Here is a 23,158-nt window from a genome sequence, read left to right as displayed (position 1 = left end):
GTCCTGTGTGTTCCTTTTGCTCAGCTTTTTAAATATTCCTCTGAATTAATGACTTCAAAATGATTCTCATCCTTCCCACTTTTGAAACAGGTTCACAAATTGCTGAGCCAACTTGCTCTCTAATGTGTTGACAGAGGCTAAAAGAAATGAGAAGATTTCTTTCTTTGGCTAGGTAGTTTGCATTTTGAGTGTGTGTTCCTTCTTCCATTCTGTCCCCACCTCTCTTCCACCTCCCGAGGAGAGAGACTAAGTTTGCAAATTAGAGTCTTGTGCTAAATAGGGCTTAGCATTTCAAATAGTAAAAAATTTTTTGAATGACTTCTCCTTACACTTAATTAAGCGAGCCCTTTCTGGTTCAGGTTTAAGATTAAGACTAAGAGATCCTGGAGTCTTTCTCTTAGTTTGGCATGGAATATTCATATGGTACTTTGAAAACATAATTTATTTTTTGGTTCTGTCTTTCTGTCTGAAAACATGAAGATTTGCTTTTGAGGTTCTTAGGCACCTTTTTTACTGCTTAAGTGCAAATATTTTTTTGTATGTATTAATAAATATAGCCAACCTTCCACCAAACTATTAAAAATCATAATTGATTTCAGGGAACCAGAGGGCCGAGAGAATGCATTTCCAATTATACTAGAAAGCCTTACCAACCAGTGAGTAAACGTTACAAGATGAGAGCGTGGGAGTTGGCAAACGATGAAACTGGCCTTATTAGGGTCACTTGAACAGGCTGACTTATTTTTGCATAATTAATAGTTGTTCAAAGATTATAGTATAATGAATCAAAGAATGTTTTTTCCTTTGAAGTGTTGAGACCTGGAGGCATTTTTGTATATTAGCATGACGACATTCGGACAAAAAAGCCTAGACTACTGGGGTGGTGGTGAAGAGGAGCTTAGGAGAGAAGCTCTTAACTTATGGAAAATTGGAGATAGGGGAAAATTGGATTTTGTTGCCAAAATAGAATAAGACTTCCATGTGTATATATTAGTACAATATTTAAGTTCCTTAAGACTCCTGAATACTGCAAGTTGCTGTAAAACTCCCTTCCTTGTTTCCAGGTCAGGACTGATACTACTGCTCTTAGTCACGTGTGGAAAGGGAGCTGGAAACATGGGTGGCTGTGTGCCTGTCTATAGGTTTTAATTGAACAAAGTCAGAAATCACAGATGCTGTAGTGGAATGTTAAACACCTCAGAATATAGTGTAACATCTTAATCCCAATTTATTGTGTGTGTCTTAGATCCCTCACAGAGCAGCTTTGTGAGGAGTTGATTTAATGTCACTTCTGTGCTGGTAAGAAAACCAATCATAAGAAAAAAAACGATGCGATCCTCTTCCAGCATATTTGGAGCTCTAAATCCCAGTTCCAGTTTCAGTTCATTCATTGTGCCGTGCTGCTTACATTTTTCTTTGTTTAGTATATCTTATTTCAGAACTCATTGTACTCTATCTGTTGCAGCTTGTATATGAATTTTTCATACGATTTTTGGAAAGCCAAGAATTCCAACCCAGCATTGCCAAAAAATACATAGATCAGAAATTTGTATTACAGGTAAGAAAACTATTTCTTCAGATTGATTATATGTATTTGTCGCTCAGTTGAGTTTTATTTCTTTGCTATCTTGTATGGGTAAATAGTCAAAATTTTATTAAGGACAGGCAGGGGGATATCAACTAATTATTCTACCTCAGTACATACATACATGCATACATATGTATCTGTATATATACATATGTGTGTATATATAAACACACACACGTGAATTTCCATTATATTCTATTCATTGTGGCATCTCCTCTAACTCATGGCCAGTAGAGAATGCAAATCCTTGAATTTCTGCAGTATTCTTGTATAGGTTGTTTAATTATAATTTCTCACATACAGCTCTAGTTTCTCATGGACCTTTGTTATTTTAAAACCTGTTATTCAAATAAGGATTCTTAAAGTGCTTTTATGTGGGTCCCTTGAAACTCAACATTTGATCTTCCATGTTTGACTACAGAGCATAAATAAAGGTCTTATAATAGGAGTTGAAGCTGTGCTAAACCTTATAAGTAAAGTTCCTTTTTCCTTTTAGGAAGCAGCACACCTTCCTGGTAGGAGGCAAAGTTATAAACCTTTGGCAGTCTCCTTGGAGGGATTAACCCTCACTTGGGCGGTTAGAAATCTTTGGCTGTAAAACTTAATACTTTATAAATTATAATGACCAAGTTTGGCTCCAAAGAAGAGTTATGAAAATCCATCTCCCTACCTAAAGGTGGGAGCCTGTGGGAATGAGATAATGTATATTCTGTCAGACATGTTCATTGTGTTGGTTGGCTTTGCTGAATTTTTTTCCCTTTTTTAATCCTTATTATAAGAGGAGGCCCACTGGGTGGGGAGGAATATGGGATATACTTGGAAACAAACATGACATAAAATGAAAAATATCAATAAATTTTTTTCAGAAAAACTATTTAAAAATTTTAGATTGCATTTTTGCAGACTTTTGGGGTCCAGGTCCTATAACTTCAGGCTATTTCTTCCTATTTATCCTTATCTTGGTACTCTTAACAGTTCTGGGCCAGTTATTTTATTTTAGGCCCCTGCCTAACAAAAAGTGTCATTTATGTTATAGTGAGGTCCTTTGTAAATAATTTTCTCCTCTTAGAAAAAGGGCAAATTGGATACAGTATTTAGAAAAGAACAGATACTCTTCACTATAAAGCATCAGAATTTTATATGTACAAACCTTGATAACAGTAAACAAATATTTGTAAGCGTCTGTTATGTTAGGCATTGAGGGCAAAAATGCAGAGAATGAAACAATCCCTATTCTTGAGGAGCTCCCAAGGGGAAAGAGTGTGTGTGTGTGTGTGTGTGTGTGTGTGTGTGTGTGTGTGTGTGTGTGTGTGTGTGTGTGTAAAAATATGTAGAAGATGGTGCTTAAACTGTATCTTAAAGGAAGAGAAAGACTCTGAGGTCAAGATAAGGAGAGAGTACCTTCCAGGCATAAGTACTGAACCCTGCAAAGGCACAGGCACAAGAGATACTTGTCTCTACATTACAGATTGCTTGGAGGTTGGGAGTGGGGTGTCTATGAGTGACAGCCATGAAGACTGGAAGGATAGGTTGGAACCAAGTTGTGTAGAGCTTTAGCAGCTAAACAGCAAAGTTTCTATTTTATCTTAGACACAGTAGGAAGCCATTGGAGTTGATCTAGTAGGAGAGACACATGGCCACATCTTCACTTAAGGAAAATTATTTTGGCAGCAGTGTGTAGGATAGACTTGATTGGTGAAAAATTCAAGGCAGAGAGTTTGCTGCATTAATATAAGTGAAAGGTGAGGAGGACCTGAACTAAGATGGTAGCTTTGAGAGTAGAGAGAAAGGGGGTAGAGATGGAGAGATACTGTAAAGGTAGAAATGGCCAGACTTGGCAATTTGTTGCATGTATTTGGTGAGAGAGATTGAGGAGCTGAGGAGCATGCTGAGTTGTGAACATAGGAGAATGGAAAAGTGATGCTTTTGAATAAAGTACATATGTGGAGGAGAGGAGGGTTTTGGAGGAAGGATACTGAATTACTTTTGGACATGTCGAGTTGGATTTACTTACTCTCAGACCTACACTTTCTTTATTTGTAAAATGGGGATCATGTTACCTTAGTTTACTGCTGTTTTTATTACTGCCTCAGAATCAGGAAGATCAGGGTTCCAGGCTCATCTAGAAACATACTGGTTGTCTGGTGGCCTTGAAAATTCCTTCACCTCTCAGTGCTTCTGTGCAACTCTTTTAAGACTTGAAGTTCAGAACAGTTCTGCATTGATAGGAATTTCTATCCTGGGAGATTTCTGCATGAATTAAATCATAGATCTAGACCAAACCAAAATCATTTGTTAAATATGTCCATGTACACACATACACATACACACACAGACACAGACACACCTTTTAAGTACTGACCTGAAGGAACTTGTTCATTCTTCCAGGAAAAAAGCTTGAATCTTTTTTGAAAAACAGTTTAGCGGAGAATCAAGGATCAGTACTAATGAACCACTTCTTCATGCAGGTTTCTCCTCCCATAAAGTGAAATACATATGCTTACGATCCAACCTGGGTTATTGATTTCCCATGAGCATAAAACTAAACTGCCTTTGCGTTAGATTCTGTTGTTATTCCTTTAAGGACATTAAATGAATAGGAAATGGACCCATATCTTTAATAAGTATAGACACACACACACATAATATATATATGCAAATAATTATAATACGTGGTTGAATATGACAGATGCAGAGGATAGGTATGAGCAAAATTTTTAGGACTTTTGAGGTTGGGAAATTTTCTGGCTATGGCAGGGTGCAGTTCATTTGAATTCAAGGAACATTTATTTAGTGCTTCAAAATTTGTACACATCTATACATATAAATCTGTGCATAGAAAATTTGTGCATGAAAGCACAGATAGAGAGACCACAGAGCTCACGGGGTAGAAGAATCATTTCTGACTGAGAAGATGAAGGAAAACCATATGGAGGAGAATGGAGAGAATTTCAGCAGTACTTTTTGTGTATGAATATATGAATTAGTTTATCCTTTATTTTGACTTTATTCTGTATTAGTTTAAATGATGCAAGTTTGGCAGCACATTTTTTTTAATCACTAGGGATTTTATTGTTGTAAGAGTACATTTAAATACATTTAAAGTATTTCTAAAGACTGTCTTCATCAAGTCTGCAAGGCTAGAATGCTAGTGGTTGCTAAGAGACATACTGCTCAAGTGCCCCCGTAAGCATATCTACTGCTTTGGATTGCTATTTAGTAATTTGTATTTCACGTTGAAAGTTATATTTAGCAAAAAGGTGCCATAATTATCATGCAAATTATGCAGATCACTTGGCCTATCCTTATAAGTGACCTTTTGTTATTATGTTTTAAAACCTCAAAATGTATTAGATAAGATAGAAATCAACCATTGCATTTCAGGTTCTGACTTGAAATGGATCATAAATACTCCAGCTTTAAAGAAGAAATATTTTCAAAATCATTCAATACTTCTTAAAATATTTTGCCTTTTGTCCTTGAGAATGGTATTACTTAGAGTAACAGTTCTGAAGGTGAGACCCTTTCTGAAGGTCTGGGCAGTCAAAACTTTTCATTCTATTTTGTTGTTCAGTTATGTCTGATTGTTTGTGACCTCATTTGGGGTTTTCTTGGCAAAGAAACTGTAGTGTTTCCTTCTCCAGCTCATTTTACCAGTGAGGAAAATGAGATAAACATGGTTAAGTAACTTGCCCAAGGTCACATACCCACTAAGTATCTGAGGCCAGATTTGAACTCACAAAGATGAGTCTTTCTGATTCCAAGCCCTAGGGCTCTGTCCACTGCACCACCTAGCTGTTCTTTATACTAAGATGTTTTAATTTTGAATATGGCCACTAAAAATATATCTTGGTGGAGGGAGGCTCCTCAGTATTTTTTAAGAGTATAAAAGGGCCCTAGAGCAAATTAAAAATTGATGCATTCTTATATGGAACTTATCAGATAATCATTACTAATTAAATAAACTTCTTCCCGCTACTCCACCCATAAAAGCAAACTCACCAAATCCCTTTCATCCTTGTTCAAGCATAACGTTCATTTCTCTTAATCTTTCATGGGCAGCTGACAGAATTCATGATTTGTTTAAAAAAGAAAGAAAGAACTCTAATAACAAAGTTATTTCCTAGTATCATAGATTTTATGGATTTTGTAGTCAATCTAGTCCAACCATTTTACAGATAATGAAACTGAAGAATCCCAGAAGCGGCTAGGTGGTGGAGTAGATAGGGTTCATTGGGCTCATATAAGGAAAACCTGAGTTTAAATTCTGCATCAGTTATTTGCTAGCTGTGTTATCCTGGGTGAGCCACATAACCTCTGTGTGTCTGTTTCCTCATCTGTAAAATGGGAATACTAATGGGTTTGTTGAAGATAAAGTAAGACATTATTTGTAAAAATCTTTGCAAACCTTGTTGTACTATATCAATGTTAGCTCTGATTAAGTAAATTTTTATTGGTCTTTTTTTTTTTTTTATATTAACACATATTCTCCCAATATACTACCTCCTCCCTTTCCCAGAGAGCCATCTCATATAACAAATTGCATTTTTTAAAGAAAAAAAAATAAGAAATCAGCAGAACTAATGACTACATTGAAAAAGTTTGGAAACATGAAGTGTATCACATCTGTGAATGTCTTGTATCTGCCAAAGAGTGGCGTGGGAGTGTCTTCTCTTATCTCTTCCTTGTAGAGATGCCTCTTCTTTTCATCTTTGAAACTCTCACTTTTGATTTGTGTGTATGTGCTCTTTTCACCTGCTGCTGTCCTTGTGTATGTGGCCCTCCTGACTCTGCCTCCTTCATTCCATCTCTCTAGGCCTCTGAAGTTATTACATTGGGCATTTCTTCTAGCACAGCAATATCCCATCACTTTGTTGGACAGAAGTCTGTTAAGCTACTTCTCAGTTGATGGCCATCTGCTTGGTTTTTAGTTTCCTGATATCACAAAAAGTAGCTAGCTATTATCATTACGGTTAGAGTGATTTTTTTTCCAGCGTCACCCAGGTGACTCCCCTATTTAGGGTTTTGGACATAAACTCTCTAACTCCAGATCTAGGGTTGTTTCCAGTGTCTCATGCTGCGTCTTACTGGAATTAAGCAGAAAAATTGTGTGTCAACTGGCTTGCTGGAGTTAAAGTGGCAAAAGGTGTAATTTGGGGAGAAATATTGGAAAATGTTAACTGTAAAGTTGTGCATTGCCTGATTTAGAGCCCTGAAGATTTCCTAATGTTGGTGAAGATATAAGTTCTTTTGATTCCTGTAGGAATCCCTAAGTCCCTAAGATAAATTGCAATAATAACTAGCTATTATAGAGCACTGTGAGGTTTGCAAAGTGCCTTACAAATATCTCATTTGATCCTCACAACTCTGGTTGGTAGATGTTACTATTATACCCATTTTATAGATGAGAAAACTGTGGCTGAGAGAAGTTAAATAGCTTTCCAAGTGTCACAGGGTTGTTGAGGGTCTGAGGCAGAATGTGAATTCAGATCTTCTTAACTACAAGTCCTATTCTCTGTCTCTTTATCCATTAAGATAGCTGCTGCCTTCCATTCCTCAGATAATGTAATCGGGATAATTCAGTGCATCAGCAAGCCACAGAAGGGACTTTGAACAATCTGTAACTGAATATTAGAAAGCGGAAAAATCATAGTGATATCTTTGTCCCCAGTGTAGTATATTCCAAAAGTTAATGAAGAGAAGAAATTTAGTCAGGTTCTATTTTCAGCCTGCACTTTCCCTTTACTTCCTCTTTTGTGTGATATGAATTGAACAGTCTCCTCAGAAGTTTTTTTCAACCACATTCTCCCATTCATACCAGGGATATAAAACCCTTTCCTGTTTGAATGTAAAGGAACTAAGGTTATAGTCTACATTAACATTGAATAACACTGATAATTCAATCATATTTAAAAAGTAATGTTCAAAAATCTGAACAATATGGTGGTAGCTGAGCATTGCCTACATTTATAAATAAACCAACCTTAAAGGTTTATAGATTGTATAATTAAAGAGATAGATAACTTCAGTCTTAGTGAATTATTAGTCTAATTTAGACCATCCCAGCACAGTAAATATCATCTATTAAAGTTTACCAAATTACTTTATAAGTGAATCTCTAAAACAAATTTACTTTGCATCTAGCAGATGAAAAAATGTAAGCGTGAGGTAAATTTTTCAGCTTTTAGGTAGTGTATTAAATGTTAACAGTGGTAAATACACATACACATGCATGTGCACTCACCTGCACACACAGAGGAACACAAAAATTCTCATGTGCTACTTGCAAAGGGTACAGTTTATATTTATCTAAAAATGAACATAAAATGTCATATTTTAAATACACACAATATATTTTGTAGCATTTGAAGTCTTCTTTACCTGTTGAGATAGAAGAGACCGTACCATAGGAGAAAAAAATTGCCTGAGCAGGATGCTGCTTCCTGGATTGGGATAAAGCACAGGGAGTAGATGTCTGCTTTGGCTTCCACATATCTTGTCTAAATGTTTGTCCTCCAACTTCCCTGGGAAAAGCGACAATAACCATACCTTTTTTTCCTTTTTTCTACCTCCTCAAATAATACCCTTCTGCCTTGATGGGATGTGTTTCTTACCCTTTCCCATATGACCCCTCTTAAATACTATGCACTAGAGTGAAATTACCAGGCATCTTAAGAACCTGACTCCCCCACAGTGTTGGGCCTTATTGCAGAGCATCCTTCAAGAAGAAGGAAGATCTGAAACTGAGTACAGTTCAACAAACATTGATGAGGCAATTAGTTCCTTGTAGAGATGCAAAATGTAGGTGCGTCTTATAACTGATTGCTAGGATATTTGTGGTCGTAAATCTAATCAGTCTTTTTTTTCTTCTGTGTTTTGTTTTCATGTGTGACAAAACCTTATTGGGTAATACATCATATATGCTAGCTAATTAGGGAAGTTAAGGATTGGTTTTGGTTATTTTTGACCTTATTTGGTATTAAACTGTTTTCTTCACATTAACTTATTGTAAACATTATTTAATATTAGGATAAGATTTACTTAAAGCTAACATTTATTTGACTGATTAATTCGTATTGCACAAACACTATGTGTGGACCAGCAGTTAGGCCTCTGTGAAGATTTATGACAGCAGTGGAAAAAGGTTCCACTTGAGTTTCTTTAACTCAATTGTACAAGTATTTATTATCACCTATTCTCATGTTCAAGGCACTTTGCCAGGCACTCGGCATACAAAGAAACAATAGCCTGTGCCCTAACATCCTATTGGGAGGAAAGTGATACATGCAGTAAAAATTCTATAAGTAAACACAATATATTGTTGTTTATCCTTCATTTTCAAAAAGAACCAGTGACATCCTGGGTCATATTTTGACCTGCATGTGAATTGGATTTAAGTGAAGCCGAATTGCACAAAGTTATCAGCCTCACTCTCTCTTCTTAAGTCATTGAAGTCCAGTGGCAGGACAAAAGTTAAGACGGATGGCAGAGGTCTGTGCTAAAGTGGATGACCTTGGTGTCTTTGATGACTGACTAGTCTCTAATAAGAGCTCCACAGCACTGGCTTCAGCCACCTTCATGGCCGTTGGAACAAATTGTTCTCATCTATCCATTCTTCCAGGGAAAGTTTTCACGTGCTTGGTGTAGATATTTCCCTAATTCCTTATATGCTTGAGGTAAACCTCCCCCTAATTCACTGACAGCTTTGAAACCTGTTGGTTACCCTTAATCTGGTTTAGCCCCTAATGTGTGGCTGTTGGGCATGCTACAACTTCTTGGAACCACAGGTGAGAGTTGGATGAATCAGATGGACATCTAAGTTAGATGAATAGCCCTGAAAAGATCTCAGTAAGCCGTCACACCAAATGAGCTAGTCTTCCTGAATATCTCATACTCTCCAAATACAATATATAGAATATATACAAAGCAATTTAATATAGAGGGCTGTTTATTAGCAATAGAACAGTTTCCAGAGGCCAAAACAGAAAAATAAGAATTGAAATAGAAACACAAGAGGCATGTAGTGTACATAGCTGGGTATAAAGGAGCAAGGAGTGGTGGTGTTCAGGGAAAGGGGCTTCAATCTGGACAGGTTATACCTCAAAATCACAGGGATCCTGAGTTGGAGGCCCAGTAAGCCCTTATCTCCTTCGTGGTAGCAAAGGTAACATTAATTTGATGATTAGTCCTGGGGGAAAATGTGGAAGTGTATACATGGCAGTGTATAACAAGGCAGGTGTCCAGTCTCAAGTCTTTTATGCTGGTCAAGGCAGGGGTCAGTGGAATCTAATAAATTTTTTCTTCAAACATTCACTAAAATCTAGCAATAAATGGAAAATATTTCTTTCTCTTGTGGTAGATTGCAGCTAAGGGCCTTACTTTAGATTTTTGATTCTATACCACTTTCACTTTAGATTTATTCTGTTAGATTCAGAACAGGGTCTTTTAATTAAACTCTTTAGCCTTGTTTTAAAGTTTTAAAGTTAATGTTAACTTTGGGGTTAGCACTTTGACAGATCATTCTATTCTGTATTCACCTTGGCAGCTTGATCATGTTTTTAGTTTGACAGTTTGTTGTTGTTAGTCATTTTCAGTAATTTCTTGCCAAAGATATTGGAGGGGTTTGCCATTTTCTTTTCCAGCTTCATTTTACAGATGAGGAAACTGAAGTGACTTGCCCAGGGTCACACAGCTAGTAAATGTCTAAGGCCAGATTTGAACTCCAGGCACAGCACTCTATCCACTGTGCCACCTAGCTATCCCTGGTTTGACAGTAGCCTATCTGTTTTCTGTATTCTACATTTAAACAAGTGGAATCATTTTTCTCAATCCTTTTGTATGTGTGTAGATATGCAGTTACTTTATTTCACGTGTCACTGTTCTTTATTTTTTCCATCTGATTAGATACATAATTTTGACTTTGCCAGTTACTACTGCCTCTGTGATCTTGAGCAAATCACTTACTTCCTTTGGGTCATTTTCCTCATCTGTAAGATGAACGAATTGGACTAAATGATGCCAAAAGTCTGTTCTAGTCTGTGACTCTTTTATCTTCATCTCTTCGTTACGTTAAAGGCTACCCTAAGATGTACCTTAATTCTTCTTTTTTGCTTCATCAAGCAGATGAAAAGCATCTGATTGAACTATGATTCATTTTTTTATTTTATTTTTCTAAAAGATGTATTTTTCAAAATACATCTTCCCATAGGACTAAAGGAAGGCACCCGGTCATCTATTTTTGAGGGTCTACTCCAACCATTAGTTAATGATTAGGTTTTCATGAACTGGTTTCATGATTAACCATATGTAACCATTGTTGACTCAAGCTTTATAACCTCCTCCCCCGCCTTCCTTTATGCATGATTGTGAATTACTCATGAAACTGCTTTATAAGACTTAAAATAGCAACAGGACCAAAAATGAGGGGAAAAATCCGTTCTTTCTATTAATGAGTAATATGATAGATCGATGGAGTTAATACAAGTGTGAGTATGTAGCAGAGTATACAAATCACAGAGCAAAGGATGAGGCAAGAAGAGCGTACTTGCCCGTGGAGTAGTTTTTATTCCTGGGCAACAGTATTTCAGACTTTGTGAACATAGCTTTGTGGCTTCTTTTTATATTTCAAGATGCAGTGGCTAATAATATCGTTTATTACCTGTGTGTGTTTGTGTGGAAGAGAGAGAATGCCACTTGTTCTTTTTTCCGTTTGCTTGCATTGGTTTTGCAGTTGCCACCATTGTTTATGGCACCATTTGATGTCTGTGACACTGCCACTGCTACACCAAAAATCACACCTTCCTGTTTCGATTGCTTTCTGCCAAGATGATCTTTTCAAGTATTCCATGATTATGTCATATTATGTGATATTGACTTTGTTTTTTCTAGCCTTTCTAATATTATACATGTAAGAGAATGAAAATTTCTTTAATGTTTTACTCAAACAACAAGAATGATAACCTTAACCTTTCAGTTAAGTGAGGAAAAACCATTGTATTCATATGACAACTGAAATTTTGTTAGGGCTACCAGCTTTTGATTAGCTAGGGTAGTCTCAGACAATTAAATCTGGCCAGATGTTTAGGTTTTTCAACACTTTAGCCATTTTGTATTTTCCTTTTTTTGGATTGGGGTACCTTTCCTAGGTTGGTTTGGCCAGAAAAATGTAATCATGTCATGGATGAACTGGTGATTTTACCCCTGCACATTTAATTAGGTTTGTTCACAGATTATAGACTTACATACAAAAACCTTCAAATATGTTAGCCTCAAAGTATTCAAAGAATATCATTGGCCAGATTAAAAATAGTCAGTAGCCTGGGGCTAGACTAGAAGCCTTGGTTTCAGTTCCTCATTTTGCTCGTTTTGCTACTTAAAAATCTCTGCGACCTAAATCAAGTTAAATTTACTACTCTGGGCCTCAGTTTTCTCATTAGTAAATGGTGATTTGACTAGATTATTGTTAAGTCTGCCTGGCCCTGAATCCTGTGATCATGTATGAAGATTCTATAATACTCCCTTGCAAATAAATAATCTGTGCCTTTTTTACTTAATACTTTTGATTATTTTATTTGCCTGAAAACTTTCTCAGAAAGGTATACCAGTTAGTGCTTTTTTTTTAGAGTGGTGATGTAGACTTTAGACATGAGTATGGTTCAGCTCATCAGCATTTCCTGAAATTAAGTTAGTGCATGAATTTTTATTTATTGTTAAATAACATGTGTGATATGTTTGTGTGTTTTCCACAATAGCTTTTGGAACTATTTGACAGTGAAGACCCTCGAGAACGAGACTACCTAAAAACAGTCTTACACAGAATTTATGGCAAGTTTCTTGGTCTTAGAGCATTTATCCGAAAACAGATTAACAATATTTTTCTACGGTAAGTAGTAAGGGGAAAGAGAAGGAAGAAGAGTTTAGGGTTTTAGTAGAACTGTTAAGTAAACTTAACACAGTTAGCTAGTTAGCCTAAGAATGGTATTTTTTTTTCTATTGTAGGTTTGTTTATGAAACTGAACACTTCAATGGAGTAGCTGAACTGCTGGAAATATTAGGAAGGTAAGCACTTTTTGATTTAATTGCTAATCTCAGTTGAATAGCTGTTCTAAAAATTAGAGTCAAGTGGCAAAACTGAAGTGCTGATTTAGATAAATCTTGCTGTAAATTACTTCTTGTTTGTATTAAGCTTGACTAATATCAAATATTTTTTCTTAATCACTTTGCCCTACAGTTTTAGTGATGATAATTTCACTTGAGTGATGAAAACAGGTATTTTACTTTATTGTAGTGACAGCTATCTAACCAATGGTCTCTTTATTTGTCAAAGAGCATCTTATTCTTGTTAATTTTGGGGCTAGCTTTTCTCTTGACACATTCGTTGAGAAATTAAAGGTCACATATAAATAAAAAAATAAAAAAGATTGCTATTCTCAAAGGAATAATCTGCCCACAAGTAGCTCTTGAACAGCTGTCCGCAGTTGTGGAATGCATTTGTTAATTACAGGTGTTAAAAAGGTTTCTTAAAGCATATCAATGTACTTTATCTGTGTTTTTGTTGTTGTTTTTAAACTGGATAATATAATTGACTTTTCCCATTCACATTAGGACAAAATACGTGTGGTCTAATGTGGGGTTTATTTTAGTTTGAGGTCTTGTTACCCACTGTGACCCATGAACAGTAAAGGTATTAATGAGATGGAAAGAGAGGAAACAACAGGATGTGTGAAAGAGGGAGAAAGTATGAATTGAGAGGGACAGAATCAGAGGGGAAATGAGCAACACAAGTCATTCTTTGAAGGAAGGGAATGGGGAAGGTAAATGGGGAATAAGGGATCTTTTGGTGAAAAAAACATTTGGAATCTAGCAATTAGATAGAGAAACTTTTCTGTAGAATCAAGAACAAATCATTGTCTTTTATTCTATATGAGTCTTTCTTACTGATGAAGAAGAATTTGCTTAATCTTGAATTTTAGTGCTTTTTTTTTGCATTGTTTGTATTTTTACAAATGAAACTGATTCATTCTTATTATTTGGTAGATAACTTAATTTGTTGTGGTGACATTGCTAATTTTTATTTCTCTCCTTTTTTCCTAGTATTATCAATGGCTTTGCTTTACCTCTTAAGGCAGAACATAAACAGTTTCTGGTGAAGGTGTTGATTCCTTTACATACAGTAAGGAGCTTATCTCTCTTCCATGCACAGGTAAAATATTTTAAAGTGGTGTTTCATGTGGTTACAAAAGAATTTCTTGAAATTTAAAAAAACAATGCGGTCACTTAAAAAGCTTGCTAAAATTTTACTGGAAAATTAGTTGTAGCTATATCGGAATCCTAGAATTTTTTAGTGCTTTGAAAGAACCTGAGAGATGGCCTAGTGCAGTTCCCTCATTTTGCAAGACACTGAGACAACAGAGTAAGTAATTGTGATCTTTGAAGTCATACAGTTGCTTATTAAACACTGAGACTGTCATATTACAACTTGTGTGCATAAATGGATCTCTCAGTCTTAAATGCCCCAATAGTATTCTTCAGCATGTGTTTCTGTCCTACCTTTTTGTTACCTAACTATTTCACTTCCTCTCTGCAAGGACGTTTGCAGCCACAAATGCTCTTTGATCTTCAGTCTGTCTCCCTCTCGTTTTTGTCCTACTTTTATCACTTTCAGAAGTCACCTCCTCTCATTATCTGTCTTCTACATCTTCTAATTTATTTCCTAAGCAATTTTTCCTACTCAGCATGTCACTAAAGGGGTTGCTAATCTTAGTAGCATTTTAATTCTGTATCAAAATTCTACTTTCTCTCCCCCTCCCCCATATTTGAGTTTGACTAAATATATAATACATTTTTCCAAGCACTTTTCTTCTTCAAATGTTTAAACCCCTATATCAAGGAAATTCTAGCCCCCTATGTGTTTTTAATATATCTTTAAATGTTGTTTCACAAGGATGTTTGCTTTCCAAAATTTTTTATAAGCCCTTCCTGCAAATCTTGTTTTTTTGTCTTTGGAACATAAAATCACATTTAGTAAGCATATAAAAGAATGTTTACCCTAAATGAATTTACTTCAGACTCAGAGCTCAAGATCTCGTCAGGTTCTATCTATGCTTCGTTTTTCTGCATACCAGTGGGATAGAATTTTGCTTATGTTGGTCAGTGACATTTTTAGCAAGTTCCCATTACTATCATGTTATTTTGGTACCAAAACAAATTACTGTTTTGCTGGTGTTGCCAGAGATAGCAAAGGGGCACTGTTGCAGAATCTTTGTTCTAAAAAGATCTCTCAGATAAAGTTCAGAGAATTTAAAAATTAACTGGAATATGACTTTCTTTTTCTTTTTTTTATTACATAAACTGTAACCAGTACCCTTATTATAGATGCTCCCTAAAGCTCTGTCCTGGGTCCTCTTCTCTTCTCTTTCTGCACTTTCTCTTAGTGACCACATTAGCTGCCATGGGTTTAGTTATCTTGATTTAGATGACTCAGTATCTACCTAGCCTCAGTCTCCCCTCAGCTTCAGACCTGCTTATTTGATATTTCAAATGGTGTGTCCCTGAGACGTCTCAAACTTGGCACGTTCAAAACAACTTACGGTGTTTCCTCCTACCAGCCCTTGAGGCTGCAGGTTCCCTGCCCTTGTAGGCTTAAACTCCTCTCATTCCACACTATTCTATTTTTGTCAAGGGCATCACCATTTTTCCAGTGTTTCAAGCTTTGTAACCTCTGTATTGACTCCTCATTAGCATTAACCTGTCATATCCAGTTAGTTTTCAGATCTTGTTGCATCTTACCTCCATGATATTTCTTTCATTCTACCCTTCCTCTCCACTTACATAGTGACCATTTTGGTTCAGTTTTTTTTTTTTAATTATTTCCAACTTTTCCCTGCCCCAGTCCATCCTAACACACTGCTATCAAAGCAATTATCCTTAAGCACAAATAGGAGGACCATAGGGATCCTCTTTTTAGCCTACATTGGACACTACTCTTCCTCTTTTCATCTCAAATTCTGTGATTAGTCACCTGGCCTTCTGTCTATTCCTCATACATAATGCTACATCTCCCATCTCTGCACCTTTGCACTGAATGACCCCCCTGCCTAGAATGCAATACCTGAATTCTACATTATAGAATCCCTTTCTTCCTTCAAGACACAGCCTAAGCACCATCTTCCACATCTCTCTCAATCTTTTATTTAACTACTTTGTATTAAATTTGTTAATACTTACATATTTACATGCTGATTGTCCAGTTAAAATGTAGGGATCATCCCATACTTTGTATTTATGTTTCCTGCACATAGCACAGTGCCCAGCACTCATATTGTAGGTCCTCAATACATGCTTGTAGATGGAAAGATTGAACCTATCATGTGGCCTGGAAATTAGTAAGGCTTGTATACGTGTCCTTTTTTTCTGCCACAAACTCATTAATTTGTTCCACTGTGTTGGATCTCAGTTTCCTTATCTGTAAAAGAAAGTGATATTTATAAGTCTTCTTCTTATCTTAAGATGCAAATGACTATAACTTTCTTTCTACTAAAGTCTAGTAATAAAAGTGTCTTGTTTTTAAAAGTGGTTTTCATTTTGGAATTTTCCTATATTGAGTTAAGGTAAAATTTAGTCAACAGAGCATGAACTGTGTACTTTTTTAAGTCTCAAAAAGAACTTTGTGGATTTCTTAGTAAAGAATACTTGTAATCTGGTCTTTTCCTTTTCTTTCAGTTGGCATATTGCATAGTACAGTTTTTGGAGAAAGATCCTTCACTCACAGAGCCAGTAAATATTACTTTGGTACTTTTGGCAATTTGAAATTCCTTTTCTTGATTTCTGTGGATTTGAAAAATGAAGTATTCTTTTTCTTCTCCTCCCATTTAGGTTATTAGAGGGTTAATGAAATTCTGGCCCAAAACATGTAGTCAAAAGGAGGTAAGTTCTTATCAGTAATGTAAGTTTCATAGTCCTAAGTCAGGCCTTATGACATATCTGTGATGGCTTTGCCTTTACTTGTAGGTGTGTTTTTTTGACAGAATTCTTAATGTTACCATAGGATCTGAAGTATATGTCCCCCTTCAAAAAGAGTTCACAAATATGCAGAAAATTTGTTATGTCATAATGAAAGGATTCTCATAGACATTACATTTTAATTTACTCTCCCTTTCAAGTAATTTCATATTTTCCTTTGAAGTTATATTAAAGATGTCTAATTCATGTCATTTAACAGTTATCTTTGTACCTAAGTATCTAAGTGCCTTTTTGCATAGTTTAGCAATCAACAAGCATTTATTAAGTTTCTAACATGGATCAGGCACTATATTTGGTGAGGGAGATACAGAAACAAACATGTGAAAGGATCCCTGCTGAGGGAGACGTGCTTATATATATATATATATATATATATATACATATATATATATATATATATATATATATGTATACAGAATAAGTACAAATACATAGCTTATGTGATGCTACTACTAGGAGACTCACTGACCACTGCAAATTCTCAGTGTGTGTGTGTGTGTGTGTGTGTGTGTGTGTGTGTGTGTGTGTGTATTTCAGACTGTAGATATTTTTACTAGATTTAATGCCTTTCAGAGTTTATATGAATGTATGTATACATTTCTCATTCCTTAGAGCAGCCTCCTTTAAAACTGTCTAGCACCTCTCAAAAAATGTCCTCATGATAATTCACACATACATGCCACATGTTGTAGTGCCCTGATCTGGTGACAAAAGAAGATGATGTGATGACAGCTAGTAAAGGTCCTCTGGCAGTGTGTGCCCACTGAAATGTTTCACATATTGTTCTTTTTTCTGGCAAATCATTTGCAAAGTATTAGCCTAATTTGAAAAGGCATCCTATGTCAAATACTTTGTAAAGTAAAATACACATGTCATATGCTTTAGTGTTTTTTTCTTTTTTTTCACAAAAGTTTTAATACATACGATTTTCTTAAACAGACCATTTGTGTAATTACATTCTCAACATCTAGTAAGATTCAATATAAAGATCTTGAAATTTTGTATTTAGCCTGTACTTGTTGTTTTCTAGGTCATGTTCCTTGGGGAGCTGGAAGAAATTTTGGATGTTATTGAACCTTCACAGTTTGTTAAAATTCAAGAACCATTGTTTAAACAAATTGCCAAGTGTGTATCTAGCCCTCACTTTCAGGTCAGTGATGGACAGGACCCACTTCTTGTTTCTTGTTTGTTTGTTTTTAACAACAAGCCATAATATCCAGTGACCTGTAGACAGTGGAATTGTTTTGGTTAAGTTTCCCTTCTGTTAGATAGAAGTAGAATAAATTTTAAAAAATGATTTGATTGACATTTTTTGTCTGTGTAGGCAGTTAGATCAGTGAAAAGATCAATTAAAGCTCATACAGTATATAGCCGCATTCAGTAGGAAAAACAACACTTACTAAAATCTTTGGGGGGCCATATGCTAGGGAATGGAGAGCAATAGAAACTTACTAGAGCGCCATCTAGGCTTTTAGTTTGAACAAAGAATATTGTTGGAAAACAGATTTGTGATAAAGTTCTTTCTTGACTGATAAAGTGTTGGGCTTTGTTGCTTATTTCATACAATTTAGAGCTAAGCGAAACCTTAGAAATCATTTTCTATTCCTCACTCTGTTTATAGTTTAGGAGACTTAACCTTCCCAGGCAGGTTAAGTGATCTAGGTTATCTGGAGAGTTAAGAAACAGAAGTGGGGGAGGGATTCAAACCTAGGTTGTCCTGGTGTTCTCTGATGCTTGTGTTCTTTCTGTTACTTTGCCCTGCCTTAAAATTGGGCAAAAGACACTTATATTTCAAACTCACAAACTTGACAAAGATTGACTCCCTTTATAAATCATATTAATTATGTATTTGTTTCATAGCATAACAGCTCTAAGAGAGATTCTCTTTTCTTTAACTTCTACCATTCTTCCCAAATTGGAGGTATTATAATTAACAATTAGAATTTTATTTTTCATTGGGGTACTCAGAAGACAGTGTATTTATGCCATCTTATGATAAGATCATAGCACAATAGTAAGGTGTGCATAGGGACAGTATAATAATACTGGTCTACCTAATAATCCAGATGAAAATAGATTTGTCAGATATGTGGCTGTATAGATTATAAATCTGGATTTTGGACAGAATTTTTCAGTTTTTGTCAGAATTATGAGTACTACTACATCTGTAGATGAGTTAGCTATCTGTTAGTGCAAGTGTCTAGAGGACTAACATTCAGAGTTAGTTTTGAGGTTTGTTAGGAAAAAAAGGACAATAAGAAAGCCAGTTGGTGAGGGGGAAGGGAGGTATTACTGATTTTCCCCCCTTCATTTTGGGGTAAAAGAAGGGGATCAAAGAAGGAAGAAGTCTGTTACTTGGTATAGATGAAACTGATCATCAAGAGAAGGTAGAGTTGTTTAATTCATATTTGCCTTTCTCCTTGCCATGGAGAACAGTCTTTGAATTGGTAGAGGCAGAACAAAAATGGCCAGCAGGATGTCAGTATTCAAGAAATGTAGGTGATAAGAGAATATCTAGCTGCCAATCATATTCATGTCACCAGATTCAGAGGAACTACATCTCTAGAGTATTGAAGGAACTGACAGATGCTATTATTGAAGCATTGCCAGTAACCTTTGAAAGACTGTAGAGATTGGGGAAAATACAGTAAGATTAGAGAAAGGTAAATACCCTACTTTCAGAATAGGAAGAGAATGAAGTCAGCAAACTGTAGGCCATTGAATTTGACTTCAATTCATGGAAAAATTCTAAGAAGTATTATGGTAGGAACCAGTGTTAGAAACTCTTCTTCAAACAGATGTAGAAAATGTACCAGACTGAATCTTGATGGGGAAATCCAAAAAAAGTCACAGTGCGTACAGCCCAGCATTGTGAAACAGAAGAGGGATCTGTTGACTGAGAATGGGATCAGTCCACGTGTAAATACTCCAAGACCAAGAGAGAGGCTGTGCACTAGAACAAAGGGAGGCCCAGTTCTTTCCAAAGGCACTTCCAGATTTGTACTGGGCCTCTGTGATGGACAAGTATAAACGTGAAGCTTTGTCACCCATTATCCAGTTGTGGGTCACAGATCCAGGGTGGTCAGAAGGAGACTTCACAGAGAAGTGATGTTCCAATTAGGGAGACCCTGAGTTGTGTACAGAGAAAGGAGGAAATTCTGAAACCAACAGCAGAAGCCGTGATGTAGCTCAGACAGGTGTAGAGCGGGGTTTCATTTAAAGCATCTAACTCAAGCTGCAGAGAATAACCAACGCAGGAATTCGAGAAGAAAGGGGAGCACACAGAACTGCTCTGAACCAACAGAGCTTTCCAGCCAATAGGGTTAGAGTGTAGCAGCAATCCACTCCTGCATAGATCCAAGCCCAGGCTAGGAACTTGCAGGACTCAGATGAGGTATGGGGGGCAGAGGAGGAGCAAGCAATCAGATGTTGTCCTAGATCAGACTACTTTGGAAGTATTGAATGCTGACAGGTCCCCAGCCTGTCCCTGAGATCCTGGAATAAGACAAATAGTAACAGGGCCAGTCCAGACCTTCCTTGCAGAAGTATGGCAGAGGTCAGGCCTAACATCAGGTCTGAAGTCAGGAAGTAAGCTGGAATTGTGGGGACAGATGCTCAAGACACAAATGAACAAGAGGAGTCCACAACGTCTACAAAGGAGTGCCTCAGAGAAAAACACATCTCAGACACACACTGGGCTAGACTTCCTGAAAGAGATAGTTTTCAAAGAGTTTAAGAATGTTTTTATAAATGGAGTGAGAACTCTTGAGGAAAAAGTTAGAAATGAGAACTGTGGGAGAAAGAATTGGGATGGGAAGTAAATGCTTAACACAAGAGATAAGAAAACTCATCCAAGTAACAAAGTGCCTGAAAATTAAAATGAAACAATTACAAGCCAATGACTCCATGAGGCAACATATATTAACGTCAAGTGGTTGAAAAGATAGAAGAAAATATAAGGTATCTTATAACAAAATGAACTGACATAGAAAACAGATTGAGGAGAAGAAATTTAAAAATCATTGAACTTTCTGAATGCCAAGACCAAAGGAAAAAAGAACCCAGACATCTTATTTCAAGAAACCTTAAAAAAAAGCTGTCCAGATCTTTTGGAATCAGAAGGCAAAATGGAAATAGAATCCTCTAGTCACCTTCTAAAAGAAACCCCTAACTGAAAATTGCCTGAAATTTCATAGTCAAAATCCAGAGCATCAAAGGAAAAATGCTGCAAGCAGCCAGAAAAAAAAAATTCAAGTACACAGGAGCCGAGTAACCAGGATTTAGAAGTAGACATCTGTAGAAACAAGGAGGAAGGGGTGGAGGGGAACAGCTGATCCCTGAACCTCAATCTCATCTGAACTGGTAAAGAGGAATTCCCACCCCCCCCACCCCCACATACATACAAACACACATTGGGAGCAAAAATACATTTAACAGGGAAAGAGAAGGGAAAGGGGAAAAGAGAGAGGGGGAACTAGAGGAATGGTGAGTTAAGGGACAGATTAGTCCTAATCAAAACCAACTCCAAGGATGCATAAAAGTATTTATAACTCTTTTTGAAGTGGCAAAGCATGAGAATCTGAGGGGGTGCCCATAAACTAGGAGATAGATGGGCATAAGATCAGATAAGTTATGGTAGATAAATGTGATAGAATACTATTGTGCTGAATTTGTAGCCTACCAACCAACTGGGATTCCAAAGTACTTACTATAAAACATGCTGCCCATCTCATGACAGAGAAGTGGAAGACTTAGAATACAGAATGTGACAATTTTTTTTGAAAATGACCAACGTGGAAGTTTGTTTTGATTGACTTACACGTGTTTGTAAAGAGTTTTGTTTTTCTTGTGCTCTCATTTAGAAGGGGAAATAGGAAGGTGAAAAGATAGATCTTGACTGTTTAAAACAAAATAGTTTTTTAAAAAGAAACTATTTATTATGAAAAGGATAATCAGTGAACATAGAGAAAAAGAAGCAGTGGTCACAAAGAATTGATTTGGACAAACCTTATTTCCTTTTTGACTAGGGAGATCAAGAGGATAATATAGTTTCCCTAATTTTAGCAAAGCAGTTGACAAAATTTCTTATGGTAAGTATTCTTGTGAAGAAGATGAGTGATACAGGCTAGGCACAGTTGGGGGAATTTAATAGGTTGAATTGCAAGAGTCAAATTAGTAATCATTAATGGCTTGATGTCATCTTGGCAGGAAGTCTCTAGTAGAATATCCTGGGCAGCTGGGCTTAACAGTGTGATACTTAACATTTTTATCAGTAACTTGGTTCAGGACATGTGCGGTATACTTACCAACTTTGCAGATGATTCAGAACGGGGAGAAGCAGCTAATGTTTTACGACTGAGTCAGTAGGAATGTTTGGCCAAATCTAATAGGAAGAAATTTAATAGGGACAAATTAAAATCTTATGCTTAGGTAAAAAAAATCAACTTCACAGTTACAAGAATGAAGAAGGCTTGTCTGTGTATCAGTTTGTCAGAAAAAACCCTGGGGGTTCATTAAGAATCATGAATGTAATATGATACCCCAAGATTGTCATTGTAATCCTAGGCTATTTTAAAAGAAGCATAGTGTCCAGGAATACCCACAGTCACATTTGCCTATTCCTTGACCAGGCCACATGTAGTATTTTGTGGTTAGTTCTGCACATTATATTTTAGGAAGAGCATCAATGATTTTGAGAACCTTCAGAATTGGGCAATCAGGAATGTGAAATCTCTTAAGTTCATACCACTTTGTGATCAGTTAAAAGGAACTAAATGGGAATAGCTAGCTTGGAAAATTATAAGACTTTGGAGAGATGTTCGATGTATCCAGGTGTTGGAAGGGCTGTCACTCAGAAGAGGGATTAACCTAGTGCTACTTGTCCCCCAAGAGGGTGGAACTAGGGTTAATGAAGGGTGGAAGATGCTAAGAAGTTTGATGTAAAGAAAAACTTAATTGGCCACTTAGGGAATTAATGAATTTCCTTTCCCTGGAGTTAGGTCCTTAAACAAAGGGCTAGATGACATTTTTTAGGTATATTGTACAGGAATTTCTTTTTCAGATAAGGATTAGACTAGTTGACCTCTGAGATCCTCTCTATCCTTGGAGATCTGAGCTGGGGATGGGGATTGGAGAGTAGCGGTTGAGGGTGGCATGTATTTAAATAATGTTCATAGATTACAGCAGCTGAAAGTAATCTCAAATACAACATCTTGTTCTTTTTATATACTCCTGTGCATTAGTACTTTTAAATGCAGTCCTAATTTGTATATGATTCTTTTTATATTAGTTTTAACTTCCTTAGTAGATCATAAGTTTAATAAGTCAAGAGACTTTCCTTAAATCTGTGTTCTTACTGTATTTAATGCCTTGCATATAGTAGATACTCAGTTGAATGAATAATGACTCACATTTATATAACGTTTTATGGATGACAAAGCACTTTCTCCCCAATAAACCCCTGATGTGGATAGTACAGGTTTTATCATCCCTATTGCATATATGTGAAAACTGAATTTTAGAGGTTACGTGTCTTGCTTAAGGTCACAC

General features: G+C 36.3%; 1 protein-coding gene across 7 annotated transcripts in view; it reads left to right on the top strand.

Moving 5' to 3' along the window:
- PPP2R5E (protein phosphatase 2 regulatory subunit B'epsilon) overlaps positions 1-23,158 on the top strand; it is a 159,682-nt gene that overhangs the window by 120,589 nt on the left and 15,935 nt on the right. For all 7 annotated transcript variants that reach the window (XM_072629421.1, XM_072629415.1, XM_072629418.1 and 4 more), the window contains 7 exons: positions 1,466-1,558; positions 12,340-12,470; positions 12,587-12,646; positions 13,682-13,790; positions 16,310-16,363; positions 16,463-16,513; positions 17,640-17,759. In XM_072629421.1, the coding sequence (XP_072485522.1) occupies positions 1,466-1,558; positions 12,340-12,470; positions 12,587-12,646; positions 13,682-13,790; positions 16,310-16,363; positions 16,463-16,513; positions 17,640-17,759 (618 nt within the window). The remainder of the gene's footprint in view (positions 1-1,465; positions 1,559-12,339; positions 12,471-12,586; positions 12,647-13,681; positions 13,791-16,309; positions 16,364-16,462; positions 16,514-17,639; positions 17,760-23,158) is intronic.

The sequence above is a fragment of the Notamacropus eugenii genome, chromosome 1 (assembly GCF_028372415.1).
Source record: "Notamacropus eugenii isolate mMacEug1 chromosome 1, mMacEug1.pri_v2, whole genome shotgun sequence".
In the NCBI taxonomy this organism is placed as follows: domain Eukaryota; kingdom Metazoa; phylum Chordata; class Mammalia; order Diprotodontia; family Macropodidae; genus Notamacropus; species Notamacropus eugenii.
The sequence above is the reverse complement of the archived record's forward strand: the minus strand, read 5'-3'. Positions and strand labels throughout refer to the sequence as shown.